Source organism: Aptenodytes forsteri, unplaced genomic scaffold (assembly GCF_000699145.1).
Source record: "Aptenodytes forsteri isolate BGI_AS27 unplaced genomic scaffold, ASM69914v1 Scaffold139, whole genome shotgun sequence".
NCBI lineage: Eukaryota > Metazoa > Chordata > Aves > Sphenisciformes > Spheniscidae > Aptenodytes > Aptenodytes forsteri.
The window spans coordinates 1,116,443-1,137,518 of NW_008794414.1; the positions used below are offsets into that span (position 1 = coordinate 1,116,443).

General features: G+C 38.9%; 1 protein-coding gene across 1 annotated transcript in view; it reads left to right on the forward strand.

Annotated features, from left to right (window-relative positions):
* Positions 1–21,076, forward strand: part of TOX (thymocyte selection associated high mobility group box) — a 230,972-nt gene that overhangs the window by 179,947 nt on the left and 29,949 nt on the right. Inside the window, 2 exon segments of the mRNA XM_009289269.2 lie at positions 6,277–6,555; positions 12,997–13,227. Of these exon segments, the coding sequence (XP_009287544.1) occupies positions 6,277–6,555; positions 12,997–13,227 (510 nt within the window).

Consider the following 21,076-nt stretch of genomic DNA (forward strand, 5'->3'; position numbering starts at 1 on the left):
TCCCCCAGCCTGTGTTGATACCGGGGGTTGCCCCGACCCAGGTGCAGGACCTTGCACTTGGCCTTGTTGAACCTCATGAGGTTCACACAGGCCCACTTCTCAAGCTTGTCCAGGTCCCTCTGGATGGCATCCCGTCCCTCAGGCATGTCGACCGCACCACTCAGCTTGGTGTCACCTGCAAACTTGCTGAGGGCGCACTCGATCCCACTGTCTATGTCATTGATGAAGATATTAAACAGTACCGGTCCCAGTACGGACCCCTGCGGGACGCCACTCGTCACCAGTCTCCATCTGGACATTGAGCCATTGACCACTACCCTCTGGATGCGACCATCTAACCAATTTTTCACCCACTGGACAGTGGTGGGTAAAATTCAGATTCACTATGGCACAGGTAGTGGCACAAGTTGTCCTGGGAATATAAATGAGAATATGACTAATAACAGAAACCCCTTCTGCCTACCAAAGAATGTCTGTGATGCCTACATGGTGACTCAGATGGGTGACATCAGTGAAGAAGGAAGCACGCTATGGTTATCTTCATAGATAGCACTTAAGATCCCCTGGATTTTTCTCCCAATTTTTTTTTTAATTAATTGATTGAAACATAGCTTCTTATAGTATGAAAAATTGTTGCTATCTGACTTCCACAGTGTCCATCAGAAAAGTTCATAAGAGCTCTCATGTAGTAGAAAACTAAGCAAAAATCATTGTAAGACCTGATGATGGTAATAGAAATAATGACTGCTGTGTCTTGATATAAATTTGCCCAGGGTAGTGAGTATATGTGATCTCCACTTGTTTCAGTGAGTAAGCCCTGTGTATTTCTCCTTATGTTTTAATGTTTTCATCTCCTGTGTATAATCCCTAGTGTTTCTCACATATACTTAGACCTGTTGTGTTTACTTCAATTTGTTAAGGCAACCTGTCTTTCTTCCTTCATTTAATGATAACATTTATTATAAATGAATTTAAATAGGGAGGGACAGTTTGGACTTTTACGGCTTTTCAGAGAGATGTTGCATCACAGTTCTTAATTATAACAAGAAAAATAACATGGGAATTATTTTGCTAACAGCACATTCCTTTTGTAACTGCCTGTCTAATGCTTTGTAGAAAAAAATTATTTACTTCCTAAAACCACCTTTGATAACATTTATTATAAATGAATTTAAATAGGGAGGGACAGTTTGGACTTTTACGGCTTTTCAGAGAGATGTTGCATCACAGTTCTTAATTATAACAAGAAAAATAACATGGGAATTATTTTGCTAACAGCACATTCCTTTTGTAACTGCCTGTCTAATGCTTTGTAGAAAAAAATTATTTACTTCCTAAAACCACCTTCTGGAACATTAGTTAAGAGTCCCGCAATTTGACTCTTTCTGCATCTTGCATGGGTTAACCAGCTTGTATCAAAAAGACAGATAATTAGAGATTTTTTAATGCTATATGCTATATCCTGTGAGAGATGAAGGATTCTATTGAATGTTGCGTCAGATAAGAATATCTGTATTTTGTGGACTTTGGGGCACAATATTTTAAGAAAGATGAAGGTTATTGGACATAGTCCAGAGGACAGCAGGAAGAATGATTAGAGGTGTAGAAAACACAGCATATGAAAAAAGTCTTTCAATCTTCAGGTTTAGTTGTTTAGTCTAAAGAAGAAAAAACTGAAAGGAAATTCATAATAGCCTTCTAGTGTGTACAACTTTTCTGTAAAGAAGGAGAAAAACATTCCTCATGTCCACTGGGAGCAGAGCAAAAAGTAGTAGGCTTAAATTACAACAAAGGAGATTTAGGTGAGACATTACGGAAAAAAGCCCTTTCCACTGTAAGGATAGTTAAGCACAAGAATTGCCTAGGGAGGTTATGAAGAGGTTAGACAAACATCTGTCAGAAATGATTTAGGTATAGCTAATCCTGCTGTGAGATAAAATGTTGGACTAAATAACCTTTTGAGGTCCCTTCTAGCACTATTTTCTGTGATTCTGTGGTTAGGATACTGTACTCACATTGTCCTGCAGTAAGATGTTTCTGTGCAGGGATGATATCACTGTATTCTGCATTGCATGCTTTGCTTTGTTTTTGCTTTAAGCTGATGTGGAGAACGATGGTCTGATGTTTAAAGCACTTTAGCTTTATTCTTATTACCTTAGGAGCTTTGAGCAGGGCATTAGGAGCTTGTTTTCAGCCAGACAGCCCTGTGCTTTTTTTGCACTAAACGTGCCAATAAGGGTTATCGGTACACACCTCAGAATTAGCAGCTTTTACTATGTCTTTTAACTTGCAGTCAAACACTTATATGGGTGGATGCTCAGTTTCTGCTTATAAGCGAAATGCAAACAGAAAAAAAAAATAGCCATGAAAAGAAATGTATCATAGCTTCCCCGTTAGTAATACCAAAATAAAAACAGGCATGTTCTAAAGCTGAATATAACACAAGTTGTGAAACATCCTGGAACTGACAGATGGAGAATGATATTAAAGTGCCAGATATTATCGTTATTACCTCATCAGAGACACCATTGAAGGCATCAGTTTAAGACTGTCCTTATCCTCTGTAACACTTAAACTCTTTAACTTTGTTCTTTCATTTGGCATTCTGCCACCCGGCAGGATTTGTACTCAGCTTTGCATTCGGCAGGAGTGTGTTCGCAATATTGCTTCTGCATACTGAATATGGCTCCAGCACAACTACACATTGGTGGGTTTTGTAGAACTCCATCTGGAGGAACAAGGAATAGGAAGCTTCTGATTTTGAAGTAGTTTAAAAGAAATTGGTCATACTCTGCATGTAACGTTGATAGAGAGTGTGTCTTATTAGTGCCACTATTCCTGCAGAGATGAAGTCGTCACAATATTTGAAACAGGGGTGTACTGTCACGCCACAGCAGTGACCCGAGTGTGTGGTTTTCATGGGTGGGACTGTTCCTGAACCCAGCAGGAAAGATGGGACAGTTCTTGGTTTGTTGATCCTTTAGGAACCTGAAGGTTCATCATCACGTTTTCCACGGTGTAATCTCATAGCTTTTCACAGTTAGGTGGTTAGCTGCCTGTTCTTACTCAAGGAATGAGCAGTTTCCATTTTCTTAGACAATCCCACTTTTTCACTAGGAAGGGGCAGGATGGGGGAAGGCAGGCTCTGCGATGCGTGGCAGAGAGGTGAGCCAGAAACCTCATCTGCAGATGTGGATCCTCCTTGCTGAGGGCCACAGCTCTGTGCGATGGACTTACTTACACTGGCACGTTTCTGCAGGCAGGTCCCTTAGGTGAGGGTTTCTGGCTTAGCATCTAAAAGGAAACATGTGCTGTTAAACAAACTTACTTGCTGCTTTTGTAAAGGTAGCCTGGTATTCATCTGACTTAAAAATTCAAAAGACAAGCTGAATTCATGTGAAAAGAAAAATACTGATTTTTTTTCTACTGCATCACCTCATTTGCAGTCCTCAGAATTTCACTAGTGAAGGGTGCTCTTGCAAATATATATATACACGTGTTTTGTATGTACATCCAGTGCCGTCCAGTTGGTGTCATGTTATCTGAAAACACAGTGTATGTCCAGCACCAGAGCTAAAAGTGAATCACAGACCGTTTAAAAATATATGTTGTTTAACGATGACAAACACAGAATGTTCTGCAGTATCTATCTGATAATATTTGAAGCTCATATGAAGAGTTTTTAATAAAGGAAAGATGATTTGATTAATAGCAATTGTATTATATTTTACTTGGGGAAAAGTAATTAAAATTATAACCTTTGCCCTGCTTTCAGAGATAGATACTTTGCAAGTTCATTCAAAATAAGAGTTGTTAGGACTTTCAAATAATGCTTGTTTACTTTCTAGAGTTCATAAAATCATTAGGTTGCATATTCTTATTAAAAAGAGGTCTTGCTTTTCCAGCTTTTAGCAATTGTATTATATTTTACTTGGGGAAAAGTAATTAAAATTATAACCTTTGCCCTGCTTTCAGAGATAGATACTTTGCAAGTTCATTCAAAATAAGAGTTGTTAGGACTTTCAAATAATGCTTGTTTACTTTCTAGAGTTCATAAAATCATTAGGTTGCATATTCTTATTAAAAAGAGGTCTTGCTTTTCCAGCTTTTTGTGAGGGGGTTTATTCCCAGCCCCGATCCGGCATCACGAGGTGCTGCCCCACGAAAACCCAAGGTGTTTGCAAGCAGAGCAGCGTGGGCTCGGCCCCTGCAGGGTGGTAGGCACCCTGGGGAGGGCACACACCCACGCTGAGGGTCGAACGCCGCAGACGGGGGGAAGGGAGGGCTTTTTGGAGGGTTTTGCCTCCCTCTCCCCAGCATGCGAGGGAGCAGGTGGGTTTCCATCTCCTGTCCGCTCACCTCGCGCTGGCCGACAGGGCCTGGGGCAGCCCACGCTCCCGCTCCCCGTTCCCCAATTCCTGCCCAGCCCAACAGTTGGATCCAGAGCAGAACAGCTGAGCAGCAGTTACAGCTTCATGGGCACAACTGTTTTGATAAGGGTTGTCTGCTAGAGGCAGAGATAATGACAGCTTTCAAGGCTAGTATGTTTGGTGAGGAGGGGAGCTGATACTGGAGGGAAGGGAGCAAGAAGTCAGTAGCAATCTTTAAAAATATAAATGTCTGTCAGGATTCAAATTTCAGCCTTCGATTGATTTCATACACTGCGGTGTGTCTGCTCCTCTCCTCCGGTGCTTTAGTAGTCATTAATAGAACTTGAACATGTTTGTATTGATAACCCTGTTTTACCAAAAGCTATTAATTTCTAAAGCAATATAAATACAGGTATAATTGTGATGTCACGTTGTCAGAAGCCATTTCAAATACTTTTCAGAGACACACGTACATGTAAAGTGGTAAGTATGCCATAACTAATGGTATTATTAGTTTGATTTCCTGCCAACCAGTCAGCTTTACAAAAATCAATCCCCAACCTCATAAAGTATCTCCCTAAAACTGATAAATTTTTACGCTATCAATAGTAAGAGAAAAGGTGAAGTTACAGGTTTATCTTTTCTTTTTCTGTGCGTTACTGGTTGAAAGGTATCTTACAGATTGCTGTGATATATAGGAGTGTGCGTATGAGAGAGAGAGAGGTTATAGAAGTCACGAGCTATAGAAAGTTTAAAAAAAAAAATCTGAGTGATCTTTAGAGAATTCAGATGACATGTCTAACAAAGACTGTCAGTAGAATAAATGTGGTTATGTTAATATATGGAACCATTAACACATGTCCTTATCGTAATGGAACTTACACAATGGTAGCTCCTGTCAGATTCCACTCGATACGTATGGCATGTTTGTCTGATATACGGAAAGACAACTATATCTATTTCATTTCAGCTCTGAATTGACACTTCAATTTCAAATCACCCACAGAACACCTTAACTTAAATCTGAGCTTCTCCCTGATACTCTTTGCTTTTTGTCATGTTTCCGTATGAGTATACTGAAAAGACGTTACAGGCAATCTGCTGTAGTGTGTGTGTATAGTACATTTGACCTCTGGACAAGAAAGGAGTTTCATCCTCCGGTGCTTGTAATTCTTATCCTTGCAGAAACTGAATTTGTTGCTTGCATTAAAATAGTATGTCTCGTTAATGCTAAGAAGCGGTGACCCACATAGCACAATGGATTCATTTGTCAATCCCGCAACTTCCGAGCTTTCCGTTCATATATGTCTTAGCAGCAAATCAACTCAGAAATCATTTAATCAGTCTATCAATACATTCTTCTTGTCAGTCATCTGAATCCTGAAAATTCAGTATCTCATTGGGCAGCACCAGGAAAAATAGATTTGGACCTAATACTAGATATTCAAACTCTGAAAACTGCAGCTCCCAAATTCACAGCTCACACACACAAATATCCTAAGAAGAAAAGTAGGATCTGGAAATTGTCTTGAATTTTGAGGATATTCACGTTCTGATCTGGTTCTAAACTTCAGAGTGAAAACCCGTCCCTGTTTGTTAGCATTTCTGAAATACTCTACACGCAGTTACAGAAAGCAGTGCCCTTTTGTTCCCCCTATAAAGAAACAAGCTTTCATTGCTTTTTGCTATTCCCATGGGCTGAGGCTAGAGCCTGAATAGTTTATAACAGTCAGTGTTATGCAAATGTCAATCATATCCTTACTCTGTTTATTTCCAGTATTTACATGTTTCTTTAAGTACTTGCCATTTCTTTTAAGCCTTATATAGCCAACCAGGCCAACAGAGGTCTAAAGGAACAGAACACTTTATTAGTGATATACTTAATACAGTTTTTTTCCTCTTGTAGATGCAAGATTTACGGAATACAGAAGGAGCCCAGTATAGTTCCCATCCTCAGATGGCAACCATGAGGCCAAGGGTTCAACCTGCAGATATTAGGCAGCCAGGAATGATGCAGCACGGGCAGCTGACTACTATTAACCAGTCCCAGCTCAGTGCACAGCTTGGTTTGAATATGGGTGGAAACAATGTTCCTCACAACTCGCCCTCTCCACCTGGAAGCAAATCTGCAACTCCTTCACCATCCAGTTCAGTCCATGAAGATGAAGGAGAAGATAGCTCTAAGGTAGGCTTAGATGCTAGGATTACTGTGTAAACGGTGGATATTTTTAGGACCTGCTAAATGAATCGTATGGCCAGAGTTATTAAGGTGATACTTTATACATTGTTGGTGGTTGACTGAAGTGAATAAAGGATTATGAATACAGAACTTAGAGTTTCCAGTCAATTCTTCAGGCAGCTTGAGTAAATGACATCATTCCTCTTCATGAGAGCAAACTGGAATCCTGTAAAACACTAAGAGGATAGCCATTCCTTTAGGACTTTAATATAAAGGTTGAGTTTTCTCACTTGCATAGAAGGGATGTTTGTTCCCAGTTAAAGATCAAGTTACTGCTATAAAAAGTATGAACAGTCTGTACAATATGCTAGTCTCTGCTACTTGGTCACAGGATGAGTAAACAGAACATCATAGCAACCAGAACAGAAAGATCCTCTACGAACTTTAAAAAGCTTACCTTGAAAATCTTGAAGACCCATTATGCATTTATATCTGGGAGGTGCTGACACTCCAGCATGACATATTTAAGCTTCATTTTAGTGTCAGTACAGGCATGAAGAAATAGTAGTAATTTAAATAATAAACAAGGCATTTATTTAAAGGATAAATGTCAATTTATATAGCGGGCTTTGCATGCAAAAACCTCCCAAACCTCTGCAAATCCTGAAAACTTCCCCCCAAAATACACAAATACAGTATCTTAATTTTGCAGACACAAAAGCTGAGACACAAAAAGATTGGGACTTAGCACAAAGTCATCCCATACACTAGGAATAGATCATACTGAAACTGAGAACCTCTTTAGCTCTATTTTGTGGTCACTGCAAAATAGCAGTCCTGTTACAGCAGTCCTGTAGTGCAGTGAGGATGGTGTACCATGGCCGTATCTTGTGGGGAAAAGTTGCAGACTTGTGAGGAATATGAAGAAAACATATTGTGAGTCACTGAGGAGGTATAATCCAGTCAAGAAATGTAAGTCTGATTTGTTTTCAAATTATATTGTTTTTCATGCCTCAAGCTATAAAATAATCATGTAATTGGAGACATATGTTTTACTACATTTTGAATAAATTCTGATTCAAAAGTTTTATTTCAGGACTTTCCTCTGATTTCACAAACTTTAGGTTTTAAAAATTACTGAATAATTCATACATTTTAAATGAGCACTTCCTTACTGAGGGAGACTTTAGAATACAGCTATGTAAAAATAATTCCAGGCAGCCTTTACTTTTTCAGAATAATTTATTTGCTACTCCTGTTGCTTTGCTAATATTTTTAAATATTTTGGTGGGAGTGTGCAAGATGCTCTAAACTTCTGGAGAAAACATCCACTCAAATAATTAAGATATCCTTTCTGCTTCTATCAAATATTTCTCTTATTTGACCCATATTTTTCATGTACTTTTTCACTGCAACAGTTTGTGCTAGCAAAAGTGTAGGGTTGCAGTTTCATGCAGACAGTACTCATCTGAAGCTAATGTTTTCAATAAAGAAATACTAAGCACTGCAGACCAAGTAAAACTTGGTCCTTTCTTTGTGAAAGCCAGTTTATATAGTGTTCAACTTTTTAACAAGCTGTGTTATTTTGGAAGACTCTTTAAAATTCTCTCATGCTCAGTCTAAGCAGAAAAAAAGATGAGAAAAGGCACAATACACAACACAAAATTAAGAAAAATACTTCAGTATGCTGAAGTTGATATGTTGCCTTAAAATTCTTTGATAATTATAATTTCTCTGCTAAAAGAAGTGTTTTAAGGGATATTAAACTTAGTTAATAATGATAGAGGGCTTAAATTAGTCTCCAACTAGTAGGGATCAAAATGCAAGCTTAATGGGGGCAGGTTATGCCATACCTGTCTTCTGTGGGATTACTTAGGTCTTCCTGAAAACGCCTGAAGTTGGCCACCATCGGAGATGGGCAGTGGGCTGGCACGCCTGATCCGATGCAATGGTTCTGCTGTAGTTCCCTCCATAAAAGACAAGAAGGTTTGAATAATCAGCATGAGAAGCTAGTGTATTGTAGTTTACAATTCAAACCCCTCTGCTGTGTGTCTTTCTGTCATGCTGCTCTTCCTGGAAGCTGCCAGTGAATGGATATGGATACTTAGAATAAACCAACTTTCTGTGGAGATCCTTTTCCCCAGCCACAACAGTATTAAATTTTCTCAGAGATGCTTTGGAGGCTTCTTCTCACTCCAAAAATCCTCCTCCCCGTGAAAGAAGGCACTGGACAGGGACAGCAAGAGATAGAGCAGTCATTCTGTCTCTTGTGAGAATCTTTTTTGCCTGAATATAACTTTGCTAAATTTGGAGTTTTCTCTTTGTTTTATAAACTGTCACGTAGATGTGTGATATTGCTTAAGAGGTCAGGGCCAGACCTCATTATTCAGTCCTTCAGTAGAAGTGCACGTGTTGAGGTCATGTAGTAGCTGCTGGAGCTCACCATATTTGAGCAGCTTCATAAAGTCAGTAAGATGTTCCTGCTATGAGGACTGTGTAAAAAAAAACCTGAATTCACCGTATCGTTAATAGCATCAGTGACATTCTCCCTATTTAACCAGCAGGAGAAGATGTTTGCCTGTGTACCAACAATGATCAAAAAGACAAAGTACATTTTCAAATGGAAAATCACCTCAGTGTCAGATGACCTCCCTTAGTTTATACTAGCTGAACGCCCAGCCTTTCGTGTGAAGGAGAAGCCACTGGTCCTTTGATAGCAGATTTGGTAGAGAAATCCCTAACAACTATACCTATTTCTATCTAGAGAAAAAATTACAGAAATCTCAGTGTCCTGTTCATGTTCGCATGAATTTATAGAATGAGGATGACAGAAGGCATGAATGAATATGTACATTGTATACATTTGGACTAGAAATATAATTGTATCCCTAGTGAACCACTGATTTCCATGCATGGAGGAAATGATCATTTCAGCTTAATGTACATATTCCAAAAGCCAGTAATAAGGAAACTTTACAAACTGATGTAATTGTTCATGTACTCAGATTCTTGGATGTTCATTCTATGGTAAATACTCAAATTGTTGTAAGCCCTATCCAACTTACACAGACCTAATGGCAGCAGCTGCTAAGTATTTTTTTGGCAATACTCATTCTCATAAAGGCTCTTTCATATAGGCCTTTTGGACTTTAAACGTCATCTATTCCCTTGCACAAAAAAGGGAAAGGAGCTGCATTATAGAGGGCTCAGTTGCCCTACACACTGTTGCTCTAAAAGCAAGACAGCTGAGGTTGCTTGACCGTAAGAACAGTGACAACAGTAGCATAATTACAAGGCTATGTATATACAGTCAGAAAGCTGTTAGGTCCATGGAAATATGAAATGTAGTCTCAGACCAAAGATATTGTTTCTGCAAGTGGTGCACATCCCTAAGTCTCCCTAATTCTTCTAAATCTAATATGAGGGACTATGGTTAGAAGAAGAAAAAAGTGAGACCTTAAAAATCAATAGTTTTAAGTAACTATAAAAGTAACTATAAAAACATTCTAAACAAAGTGTCCACTTACCACATGCTTTATTCTGACCACCTCAACATTGGAATATTACATTTATGTAATTCTTGCCATAATTCATACTGCTGGATCGTTAAACATGTATTCCATTATTGCCAAGCATAATTGTGAGCTGCTGGAAGCATTACTGGTTTGCAAATATGTATTTCTTCATAGATGCATAACTGGGTTTTCTTCCATGCTCATTTGAATATCACTTATGAGAGAATTTCAAATAATGTATTTTAGAGGGAAGATAGTGAGAGGACTGCAAGTAGCAAGAATTAACTAACAGAAACACGATTACTAAAGAACTGGTGCAGCATATTCTCTTTATGTGGTAGAGGTTTTACAATATTTACTTTATATGATAAGAGTTATAAGTAGAATTCTATGTTGTCTGTTCAGCCTATTATGCAGATGGTGCTTGATTAAAATCTATTTTAAACTACAGCGATTACTGCAAGATAGTGTGCATAAAACAGCTCTCCTAGCTCCATTAAAGGCTTTGGTACTATTGCAGTTTATTTTAAATATGCTTATAGACATTTTCCAGCTTCTCAAGGGACATTTAGATATCAACGATGTGCCTTACTTGATAGTTTTAAATCCTACACTAGATATTCTTGTGATCTATTATGTGTGCAACATGGTTAATGTACACTTTTTTAAAGTGAAAGATTATTGCTTTCTTGTGATAAATAAGTTAAATACATCACCATAATTAAGCAATAAGCCATGACAGGAGGTGGATTACCATGAGCTAACTACACCTCCAGGGATTTTGAGGCACAAGTCTATGCCTAGCAGAATATATATGGTTTTTATTTTATTTCCCATCTGTCTCTGCTTTGGTGGTTAGAATTGGAGTCTATGAAGCTGATAGACTGATGGGAGCATAAGGTAGGCCATCATCTCAGCCATTTGCAAGGTTATTAGTATTGGAATTCTGGTATTCTTTTTATTTCGTTATTTTCATATAAGAAAACCAGAATTTCCCCTGTGAGTACTCTCCTTTTAACAATGGGTTTTTGAAGTCTCTTGATCATTCAGGTTGGAAAATAAGATTTTAGAGCTGTTCTCAGAACAGCTTACCAGAAGACTTCTTACACAAGTTTCTGCAGCATATCACCTAGTTTAAGGGTAGTTTAAGTAATGTGGTATCCTAATATACAGACCTTTAAATCTCATTGGTCCAAAAATACTCTGAAAAGAGGAAAACTTTAGCAAATAATAGAGGTAAAATTTTAACTATAGCCCAAATTATTGTCAAGCCTCCTTGCTCATGGAGTTTGCACAGAACTGTCTGAAGAGTTTAGACTGATATTACCAAATTAACTAGGGAGCCCTAGTTAATTACCATTTAGCTGGTAGTTGTGTGTACCCTGTAGAATGAAATAATAGCACGATACTAAAAGTTGGAAAATTTAATAATGGGTAGCACACTGCTGCTGTTTTTCCATATTTTCCAAAATGCTGCCGATAGGCTCCATGGCCATTAACCTTGTATTAAAGAGGCATCTATCGTAACATAAGGCTCAGGAAAAAAGCAACTTCATTTTCAAATTGTGGTCCTCACTTTATTGCTGTGCTTAGTAAACCAAAGAGATCCAGGTCATTCACTGTAGTCAGCTGGGCCCTGTTGGACACCACATAGTGAGGTATATAGAAAAATAAAAAAGTTTTTTGCTCAAAATGAGAATTTCCAGCCATTTTCCTCATGCAGTTCCACTGATTTGAACACCTGCATTCTCCTGTGTCACTTGATACGCATTATTAAAAAGTAATAATACAAGGATGTGATAAAAGTCATACCTAGTAGATCCTTAGCCTAGAGCATACCTTTCATGCTCTTGATCTTCTCATACTTCAAAACGCTTATGATGCACAGTACTCTGGCCATGCCAACAAGAGAAAAAAGCCTTTGAATCCTCTGGTAAGATCACACATCATTGCTACAAGGTATAGTGAATTAAGTGATCATATCAAGAGAAGCTGCTTTGCCATGGAGCTCCAACCTGTTGAAGAATCAGGACAGTGTCCCTTTTTGAGCTTGTAAGTCACCTAAGAAAGTAGGGTGCTTTGGTGTTCAGGGTCTCTGATCTAGTGGCAAAGCATAGTAGCATTTAACAAATTTGCACAAATGCTCACATGCATTTTTTTTCAGGTGGTACACAAATAATGCACATGCACTTCTCTTCATATGCCATTCCTCTTTCACCCCTTTTCTCAAACCATCATGAATTTGCTTTTACACGAGCAGAGGAAAAAAACTATGCAGCTAAATCCGGATGGATCAGAACTGATCCTCTAAAGGGGTCCAAACTGTCTGTGCTGGTAAAGATTTGTTTCTTCAGATTTTAATTAGAAGGTGTGTAGGGGAATCTCTATAACTTCAATTGTTTTATTCACAATCAAATTATCTTCAAATTCCCTGGAAGGTGTACCATCAGTTGCACTAGAAATTGATTTGAACACTAGTCTGGTGTAGTTCTGGGGAAGGGTGAGGATAAGGGAAAGGTAGATATGACAGTGTTCCTGCTGCTTGCAGGTGATTCATGTGGTTGAACTGGTGGTCAGGATACAATGAAATTAATTTCATTTGAATTTACTCATTGTATGCATGTTATAGCCATTAGCAATAAAACTTAGAAAAGGTGAAAAGATAACCAGGTGAACTATAAACGAGACTATAACAATTATATGAAAGCAAAATATAAAGCACTTTGAGGGAAAAAATTACATAATCTGAAATACTTATAATAAATTTTATACATGTGACATGGTGTCAACATTTGGTTTATCAAAGATGGCAGCTAAAATTCCATTTTTGCATGCAAAATCCAAAATCTTTTTGTATCACGGAAGCTGTAATAATGGATGGGCTGAACTAAATTTCCTCTTTTAATAGTACTTTTCTAATTTTGTGTTACAGGTCAATGGTGGAGAGAAAAGACCTGCTTCAGATATGGGAAAGAAACCCAAAACTCCCAAAAAGAAGAAGAAGAAGGACCCAAATGAGCCACAGAAGCCTGTGTCTGCCTATGCATTATTCTTTCGAGACACTCAAGCAGCCATCAAGGGCCAAAACCCCAATGCTACTTTTGGTGAAGTCTCTAAAATTGTAGCTTCAATGTGGGACGGCTTAGGAGAAGAACAAAAACAGGTACAAAATGTGCTGTAGCTCAGAGGCTTTGTTTCAGGAAAGTGTTATCAGGGTCATCTAAGCACTGTAGGCAGCTTCTTTTGTTTGCCGGGCTGAAACTTGAATATGTGCCATCTTGGGAATATGATTTAAAGAGGCTAAGATAAGGAGAGTATCGTTTCATTTCTTCTGCATGAAACCACTAAAAGAGTTTTTTAGTTCTGGGGTGTGACACAAGCTTTAGGATTATATTTAGGATTGTTTCATGCTGAAGTTGGTGGGCCTGAGATTTTATGATGTCATTGCCCTGACTATGACAGTGTGGTGTAGGAGGACCTTGCTGCCAAAAATAATGTCTGTACAGTGGGACCTGACACATATCTGAGCTCCCAGTTGCAGATGTTCCCTGTTCCATGATGCCAGAAGGGGAGCTGGGCTCACACCTTCTCCCGACCCATCTGGCTTTTATGAAAGGAATTACAGATCTGTTGACTCAAAGAGACCTATGGTGGACCCTGGCAAATCGACAGCGTTCTGGGGTATCCTCTTGCACAGCATACATGTAGGCTGTGGAAATCACAACCCGTAGTTACTTCTGTCCTCCATCGAAAGGCCTTGGTTCTGCAACAAGGTCGGCAGAGCTGGATCTGAACCTTTGCAGAAATCCTTCTGAGTCAGTCAGACCCTATGTAAAAGTGGACAACTCTGGGTGAAGCTCACCGCATTCATGAGTTTACGGTGGTGACAGTTGGCAAATACCATTCATCCTCGCTGTAGCGTACCATTGCTTTTCTGTTGTTATTAGTTGCATTTTTACTATCTGCCAACAGAATGGACTGGGCAGATAAAGAAATGGGAACTTTAAGAAAGAAACAGAAATGGAGAGAAAGGATGTGCTGAGTCAGTTATATTGACTGCAGGAGGCCTGGGTGGGGGTTGATGTCAGCACAGAGAGAGGAAAAGTACTGGGACAAAACTGCATCTCATTCTTTCACACTAAGCATATTATCATTACACAATTACAGTTAATAAGGCTAAGAATTAAAACGAAAATATTGCTATGATTTTTTGGTAGGTAAAATCATTTGGACTTGAAAAAAAAAGTTTTTCTGTGCTAATAACTGGATGGTGTACGTACATCTAGATCCCTGTTAAAGATAACAGTGTAATAAAAATTAAGATTTGGCACTCATTGGCTAACTAAAAAAAAAAAAAAAAGCTTATTCTGTCTAGCATCCACCATTGAATAAGGTCAGCATTTGGAAGGTTTAGCTGGAGGAAAGGTAGCTTTCTGAACACAGGGGTCAGAGAATTCACTCGGCCTGGCACGTTAGGGTTATTTTGTTGTGTTGTCTCTTCCTTCTGCCTTTTTTAATATGTCCAGCAAAGGCCAAGGTTATGTCCTTGATCTGACAGGTTGTTTAGACTTTCCCAGTACAGCAGTTCTCTCGTAGTCGAATGTTACCTTTTAGGACCATGATGATGAGTGTTCACTTTTGACTCAGAAAAAATGCTGACTATGCTTTTAGTTAAGTTCACAAGCAAGAGGTTTTGATGCCATTCCTCCTTGTCCTGAGTACCTGCCCAGAATCACTCCCCATGTTGAAATCTTCACACCCAAACACATACCTCAGGAGTGCTCCAAGTAGTTAGATCTGAATCTTGGACCCATCTTGCTTGCCTATGGGATTGTGGATCCAAATTTTCCTGAAACGGTGAAAGGCAGAGACCTGGATTTCTCAGGAGTTTGTTAATCTAGTTAATCTTACATCTCTCTAGTGATGACACCAAGCAAGACCTTGTGCTTGGTTTTCTCCACCATTTTTCATAATCACCCGTAATTTGTGGCTGTTGCAGTGGTGCAGTTTTTCCTTCCATAATATTTGCTCCACTTACAAAGCAGAAAACTTGCCTTCATGAATAATAGTCCAAGATCATATAATGGAGATAGAGAAACATAAAAGACTATACAATGCACATTTCCTTTGAACTTGTCATATTACTAGTACCAGCAGAAAATTGAAGTCTTTCCATAGAATTCTGTTTAAGAAAAGTTTATAAACCCCTAAAATTTCCAGCTTTAACTTGGATGTCCTATTCGTGGTTGAAAGCAATAATTGATTAAGTCCTACACTGGAACAGCAGAACAGAATTTATTTTATTTTTTATTTATATCTGTTGTCCTTAATTTAAGTTGGAACACAGCAGAATGATGTGTTATGGAATCCACATGACACATCCCTGAAAAAATGGCTGCAACTAGATTTTTAAGCCAATTATTCCAAGAGTTTGGGTTAGCATATCTTTGACTCATTTTCCCTATTCATTATCATCTATTAAGTACATTGTTAAAACTCCAGGCCCAGGCCCTTTCTAATCTAGCACTGTACAAAAAGAATAAAAGCTGGTCCCTATTTTAAAAAATTGGCAATCCTATTTTCTAGAATAAATTTAAACTCATTCTTTATTCCATTAGGGATCTAATAGTACAAAGTAATGATTACAAGACATCTTAACTGACTAGATAGTCTGTATTTTAAAGGCCTAATTTTTCAGATCCAGAGCATTGGTAACTGTTATGAAACCTATGTCTCCAGTAGGAAAATTGGACTCTAAAAATACAAATGTAGCATTTGGAATTTGGCATTGAAGAAGCTTCAGAAATTCAAAAATAGTTAAATAAAGAAACAATAACATCATTAGAGGAATACTTTATTGATGAATTCTACTTGCTGAAAAGGATTCAATTATCATAAAGTTTCTGGCTTTTATGTTTTGGAAGCTAATGCGTATTCTGGAATTTAAATAGAATTATGTTTCCAAATTATGTTTCCTGAATTGGAACTCCTTTTACTATTTAAATAGTAAATATAAATGAATCAGAAAGTAGAACATAATGCAGCTATTGAGAAAGAAGAATAACCTCATGTTTTCATGCCAAAATGAAATCTTCTTTGTTCCTACGGCCTGAGCCAGCTTTTTCTGAAACGCATAGAATTCTTCTTGTTTATTCCTGAAGACTGACCACAGAATACATAAAGGTATTGAAACTCAGTACAGTGATGACCTAAGGGCAGTATATGTATGTCCAAGCCTTTGCAAAAAAATTTTGATAACCTGACATATTAGACTGTAGCATGAAAGGGTTTGTGCAAGAACCACATATGTTTTTCAAACTGTGAAGAAACTAGGAAAATGTTATTTGAGAAAATAGGATTTGAATGACAAAAAAGGAAATGTTATTATGAACTAGATGATGCTGGATGCCTTACTGAAGTTAGGGGGGAGTTATACTTAAAATGTATCACACTCTGATGCTCTTACCATGAGAATATTGCAATTTATTAGATTAAAGTAGATACCAGTGTACTTCCACTCTCATTTTACCGTATGAAGACATTTGCATTTTTGGGTCATATGCTAGAACTGTTTCCATTAATTCCGGAGCATACAAGGGCCATTTGCAAACAACGCTGGTGTGTGTCTGTGTTTTGTTTGTCCAAACCTATCTACACAGAGAGGTCTAGAAATTAAAGGGACTTTAGTGGTCATGGTGGACTCTGTCATGGTTTCTTCTCAAATTCTGAATTGGGTACAATAATTACACATGATCAGAAGCAGGGACTGTGCATTTTCCTTCATTTTTCACTGTAAATGTTTTCTGAAACTATTCAGATTAATATACCTGTGAATGGAAAGCAGCTGTAGCAGTAGTATGTTGGGGTACATTCTCCTCAGTGCTGTAATCGTAGCACAGGGATATTTTCAGTGGCTTTTCTAGTTCCTCTCTTACGATCACAAACACTGTTTTCTCCTTAGTTAGTACTATACTTCTGTGCATCCTGTTTTTATAGCTTATTTATGTACATCTTTGTCCTTTGCACACATTTTTACTGCAAAGGGGAGAAAAACAGCCCCCAGGGAAGAGGGTTCAGTGTGCTAAATGGTCAAGTCTCTGGCTTTCAGACAGAATGCTGGTTCAAACTGGGTAAAAAGGCTACTTAGATCATTTTCTGTCCTTAGATGAAAAACGAAAGTCATTTTAAATCAGTACCAGATGTGTGTGTACAAAATGAACCTTAGGTTTCTAATTGGAGTCCTAGTAAAGCTGTAATAGATGTGGCAAATTACAAACAAAATGTTCTTGTTTACATTAGTGTAACTTTAAAACTTCAGCCAAAGACCTTAATAAATGTGCTATTATTCTAAAAATGGAATTGAATGTCTATTCAACAGTCAACAAAATTAATCTCTGGTGTAACTTCAGTGACTTAACTGGAATTCTAGCAGGAATGAATTTGGCCTCCTATGAACAGCTTAGTGTGCGTACATATATATGTGTGTATGTGTGTGTATGTGTTTTTGTGTGTTTACTTAAATGTTGCACTGGCCTTGCAGCGGGAAGAAGGATGGATTCACCTAGGGGACCCAAAACTTAATGATCAGAAGAAGCTGGTGAAACGACTGTTTGAGTGCTGTAACATATGCCTTCTTTCAGGCTGCATAATTCATACACAGTAATATTAGCTGCAACAGTTCAGCTCAATAGCAACACCTCATTATTTTATCCCTCAGTATTTATTCCTATGTTTGACGCCTCATGAAATTACTGTTAATGTGTTTATATAAGGGCAGATCTGACACAAGTGGGAAGAATTTAATTTCCCACTCATTCTTTCCTGCTGATGTGTCCTCTTCCCCTGGTAGAAGTGGCAAGTGTAAATAGTTAATTTGCTTCAATTATGAGCCTGTCCTGCTAAATTAGAAGCAGCAGGAATATGAAGAGCCAGAATTATACTTATGAGGCAGCTGACAAATCCTCAGAGCTCACAAAATCAAATCATTTACTCCTCATTGGTGCTCAAAGACCCACTAGGTAAATGCTGCAGTTCTTTAACACCTGATGGAACTTGGATTGTATGTTACCAATACTTAAGTAAATTGAAGTCCTCGTGCATTAGTGTCAACAAATAGGAAGCAAAGGCACATCTGTGTGTGCACACTGCCAAAGCGAATTACAAGCAAAATGGATTCAGGAACAGGCACAACAGACAGCAACCTTACACCTCCCCTCCCAGCTATCTGCACCGGCAGTCGCTTTTACCAGTGTTGCACCTTAGGCCTGCTTGGGAGATCCACTGTTTTTCTTAACAAATTTCTGTATTGAAATTGCATAACTACCCTTTGAAGCTCTAGACGAGTGTGTCAAGAGTTTAAAACAACTGCTCCTCACTCGGGCATCTGCTCCTCCTCCCTTCCTCTGCAAGCAGCTGGGCTTAATGAGCCGGAACACAAATGGGCCAAGAATAGGCATGCATACACGCAGATACAAACTCATGTATATGTATATATGTGTACATATATATACATTTATATCTTCAGATTGTTTTATTGTTCTGGTTTTCACAGGGCCAGACCTTGAACCCCTTAACTTCCACTGACTTCAGAAGGGGGCAGTGTCAGGCCCCCTGTTCGCAATGCATTTTTGCTACAGGACTTCTGGCAGCTGGCGCCTCCCTCTCCCATCCAGAGAGCAGGCTGAGCAGGACCGCGCTGTGCACTTGGGATGGGAAACCTTCCCCTCTGCCACAAAAAAAATAAAATTCATGTAGGTCTCCATAGGAGCTGCAGCATCTTACTCTGTATAGGGTAATACGGGCTATTGTCTGCTGGCCTCCTGCCCAGCCCACCTGGCAGCTTGATCTTCCTGCAGCCTCCCAAGAGCACTGAAGTCGCAGGGAACATCAGAAACCCCCCTGCCCGGGGTGGATTTCTGATATCTGTTTGCTGCATACAACAGGCACAGCTTCTAGATAAATACCACACATGGCCGCCCAGTTATGAACGTTGACTTTAACTGCACTTCGCCTTCTTGTTGTACTTGGAAGGAGCTGGGCCAAAAGGACCCTGGATTCCAAGTACTGCTGCAGCAACATGCATAAATAATAGCCTCAGTTTTCTACTCATTCTTCTTCCCCCTCTTTATCCATACGTTAGAGCTCGATAGGAACATGGCTTTAAATCATTTGCGTACAAAACTGGATTTAGGCCCAATTATTATGCTCCATTCAGGCTCACATCCCTATTTTTTAAAAAAAGAATACCAGCAAGTGCAAATAATCACCATGTTCATATGTTTAATGTCATTTGTTTTGTACCCAACTTTCATCCGACATGCTTCTGATAAAATGTACAGTCCCGCTCCTGCAAGCTGTGAGCATCAAGACAACAAGGTCAAATTTAGGCCTGGTGCAAATGGCTGCAATTTCCAGTGATCTCCATCAAGTCTCACTGTGCTAGAGCTGAATTTGGCCTGTGATCTTTCCCCTGCACGCCAGAAAGACTGAATTCTTTCCCCTAAGCCTCTAATATGTCATCAGCGTCTTTTTCATGCTCTACAGTCAGAGACTGCTGAGCCATATAGCTAGCCCTGGGCCTCTTTCTGTTACTGTATGTACCTAGATTAAAAATCAAATGGTAACATATTTCAGTATCCATTAAGCAATTCTGAAGACTTTTTTTCTGACTGCTTTGGGAATATCTCTCTCCATATTTTAAACAAGTGTGTGCAGCTCTAGGTGCCTTTGCTGCAAAATCAGAAGATTAAAACTAGAGATATGTCTCCCACTTGGAAAAAATACAAGTTTCCTCTATGAGCCTAGGTATGTAGGACCAGGAATGACAATCTGAATGTGGAATTTAATTCTGGATTGCAGCCTACTGTATTTTATCAGATGCTATTTCTGTAACTGTAGCCTGTGAAAATGACACTCCCATGGGTAATAACACTGAGGAGACCAAAACCACAAAATCGGTCCTGTTGCTTTTTGATTTGCTCTTTTTGCATATACTATTTTTTGGGGTTTATGGAACACTTCCATCAAAACAAATGTGGGCACCTTTACATCATTTTAAAAAGACAAATATAACTTGCTTGCAAGTGTCAGCTCTAAGGAAACATCCCCAAGATAAACTGAAAACTTCCCCTTCATCATCCTCGTACCAGCTATTTAGGCAAAGCCAGGGAAGTAGCATGGTTCTTCGTAATGTGCTTTGTCAGCTAGGAAACACAAAGCTTTTTCAGACTACCATGAGGCACAAATTCTGAAAGTCTGTTTTTCTCCTAAGAGCATCAGTCAGTTTAACTCACTGACTCCAAGTCTCTAGTATCAAAGGGGACTGTAGTCATTGCTGCCTTCTTCCATTAGCACCTGATATTCAGAAGTGAGGACATGTTTGCAGATGGTTGAGTGCCTGTTTTGGCTCTTGTGATGATGACTGGGGGAAAGGAGATCTGTTCCCCTAAGGGAACAAGGGTGCAAGTCACATGGGACAGGGTAGGAGTCCTGCTGCATAGTGTGTTGTGATGTGTTGATAATCCTCCACAAGCAAGTTGAGAGGAAGTTCACTGGGAAAAGATGACCAACCAGAACAAAAACTTGGCTCAAGGCATTACAGATATATTTCAGTTATATATATCAGTGATGACTTTCATATACACAACATGCAGAAGAGCACAGGAGGCACAAAGCCTGCCTCAAGGAATTTATGATCCAGGAAGACAAGACCTAAGAAGAAGTTAAAATATATAAAGCAAAACATGACCAGAAGTTGGCATCATAAAACAGAAGTGCAGATATTCTATTGTGGTTTTAATTTGGTAAATCTAGTATTTGTGAGTGTTTGTGGCTAACCATATAACCCACAACCCCTCTATCTCCAAATGAAACTTTGGGGCAGTCAGTTTAAGGATGTGTATCACTATTAATAAAAAAAATTCAGCCCTCGATGTAAGCTGCTGCAGCACTAGTAGCCCACATGTATGGTCAGCCCAGGGAAGCTGAGCTAAAGGGTGCCATTGCAATGGCCT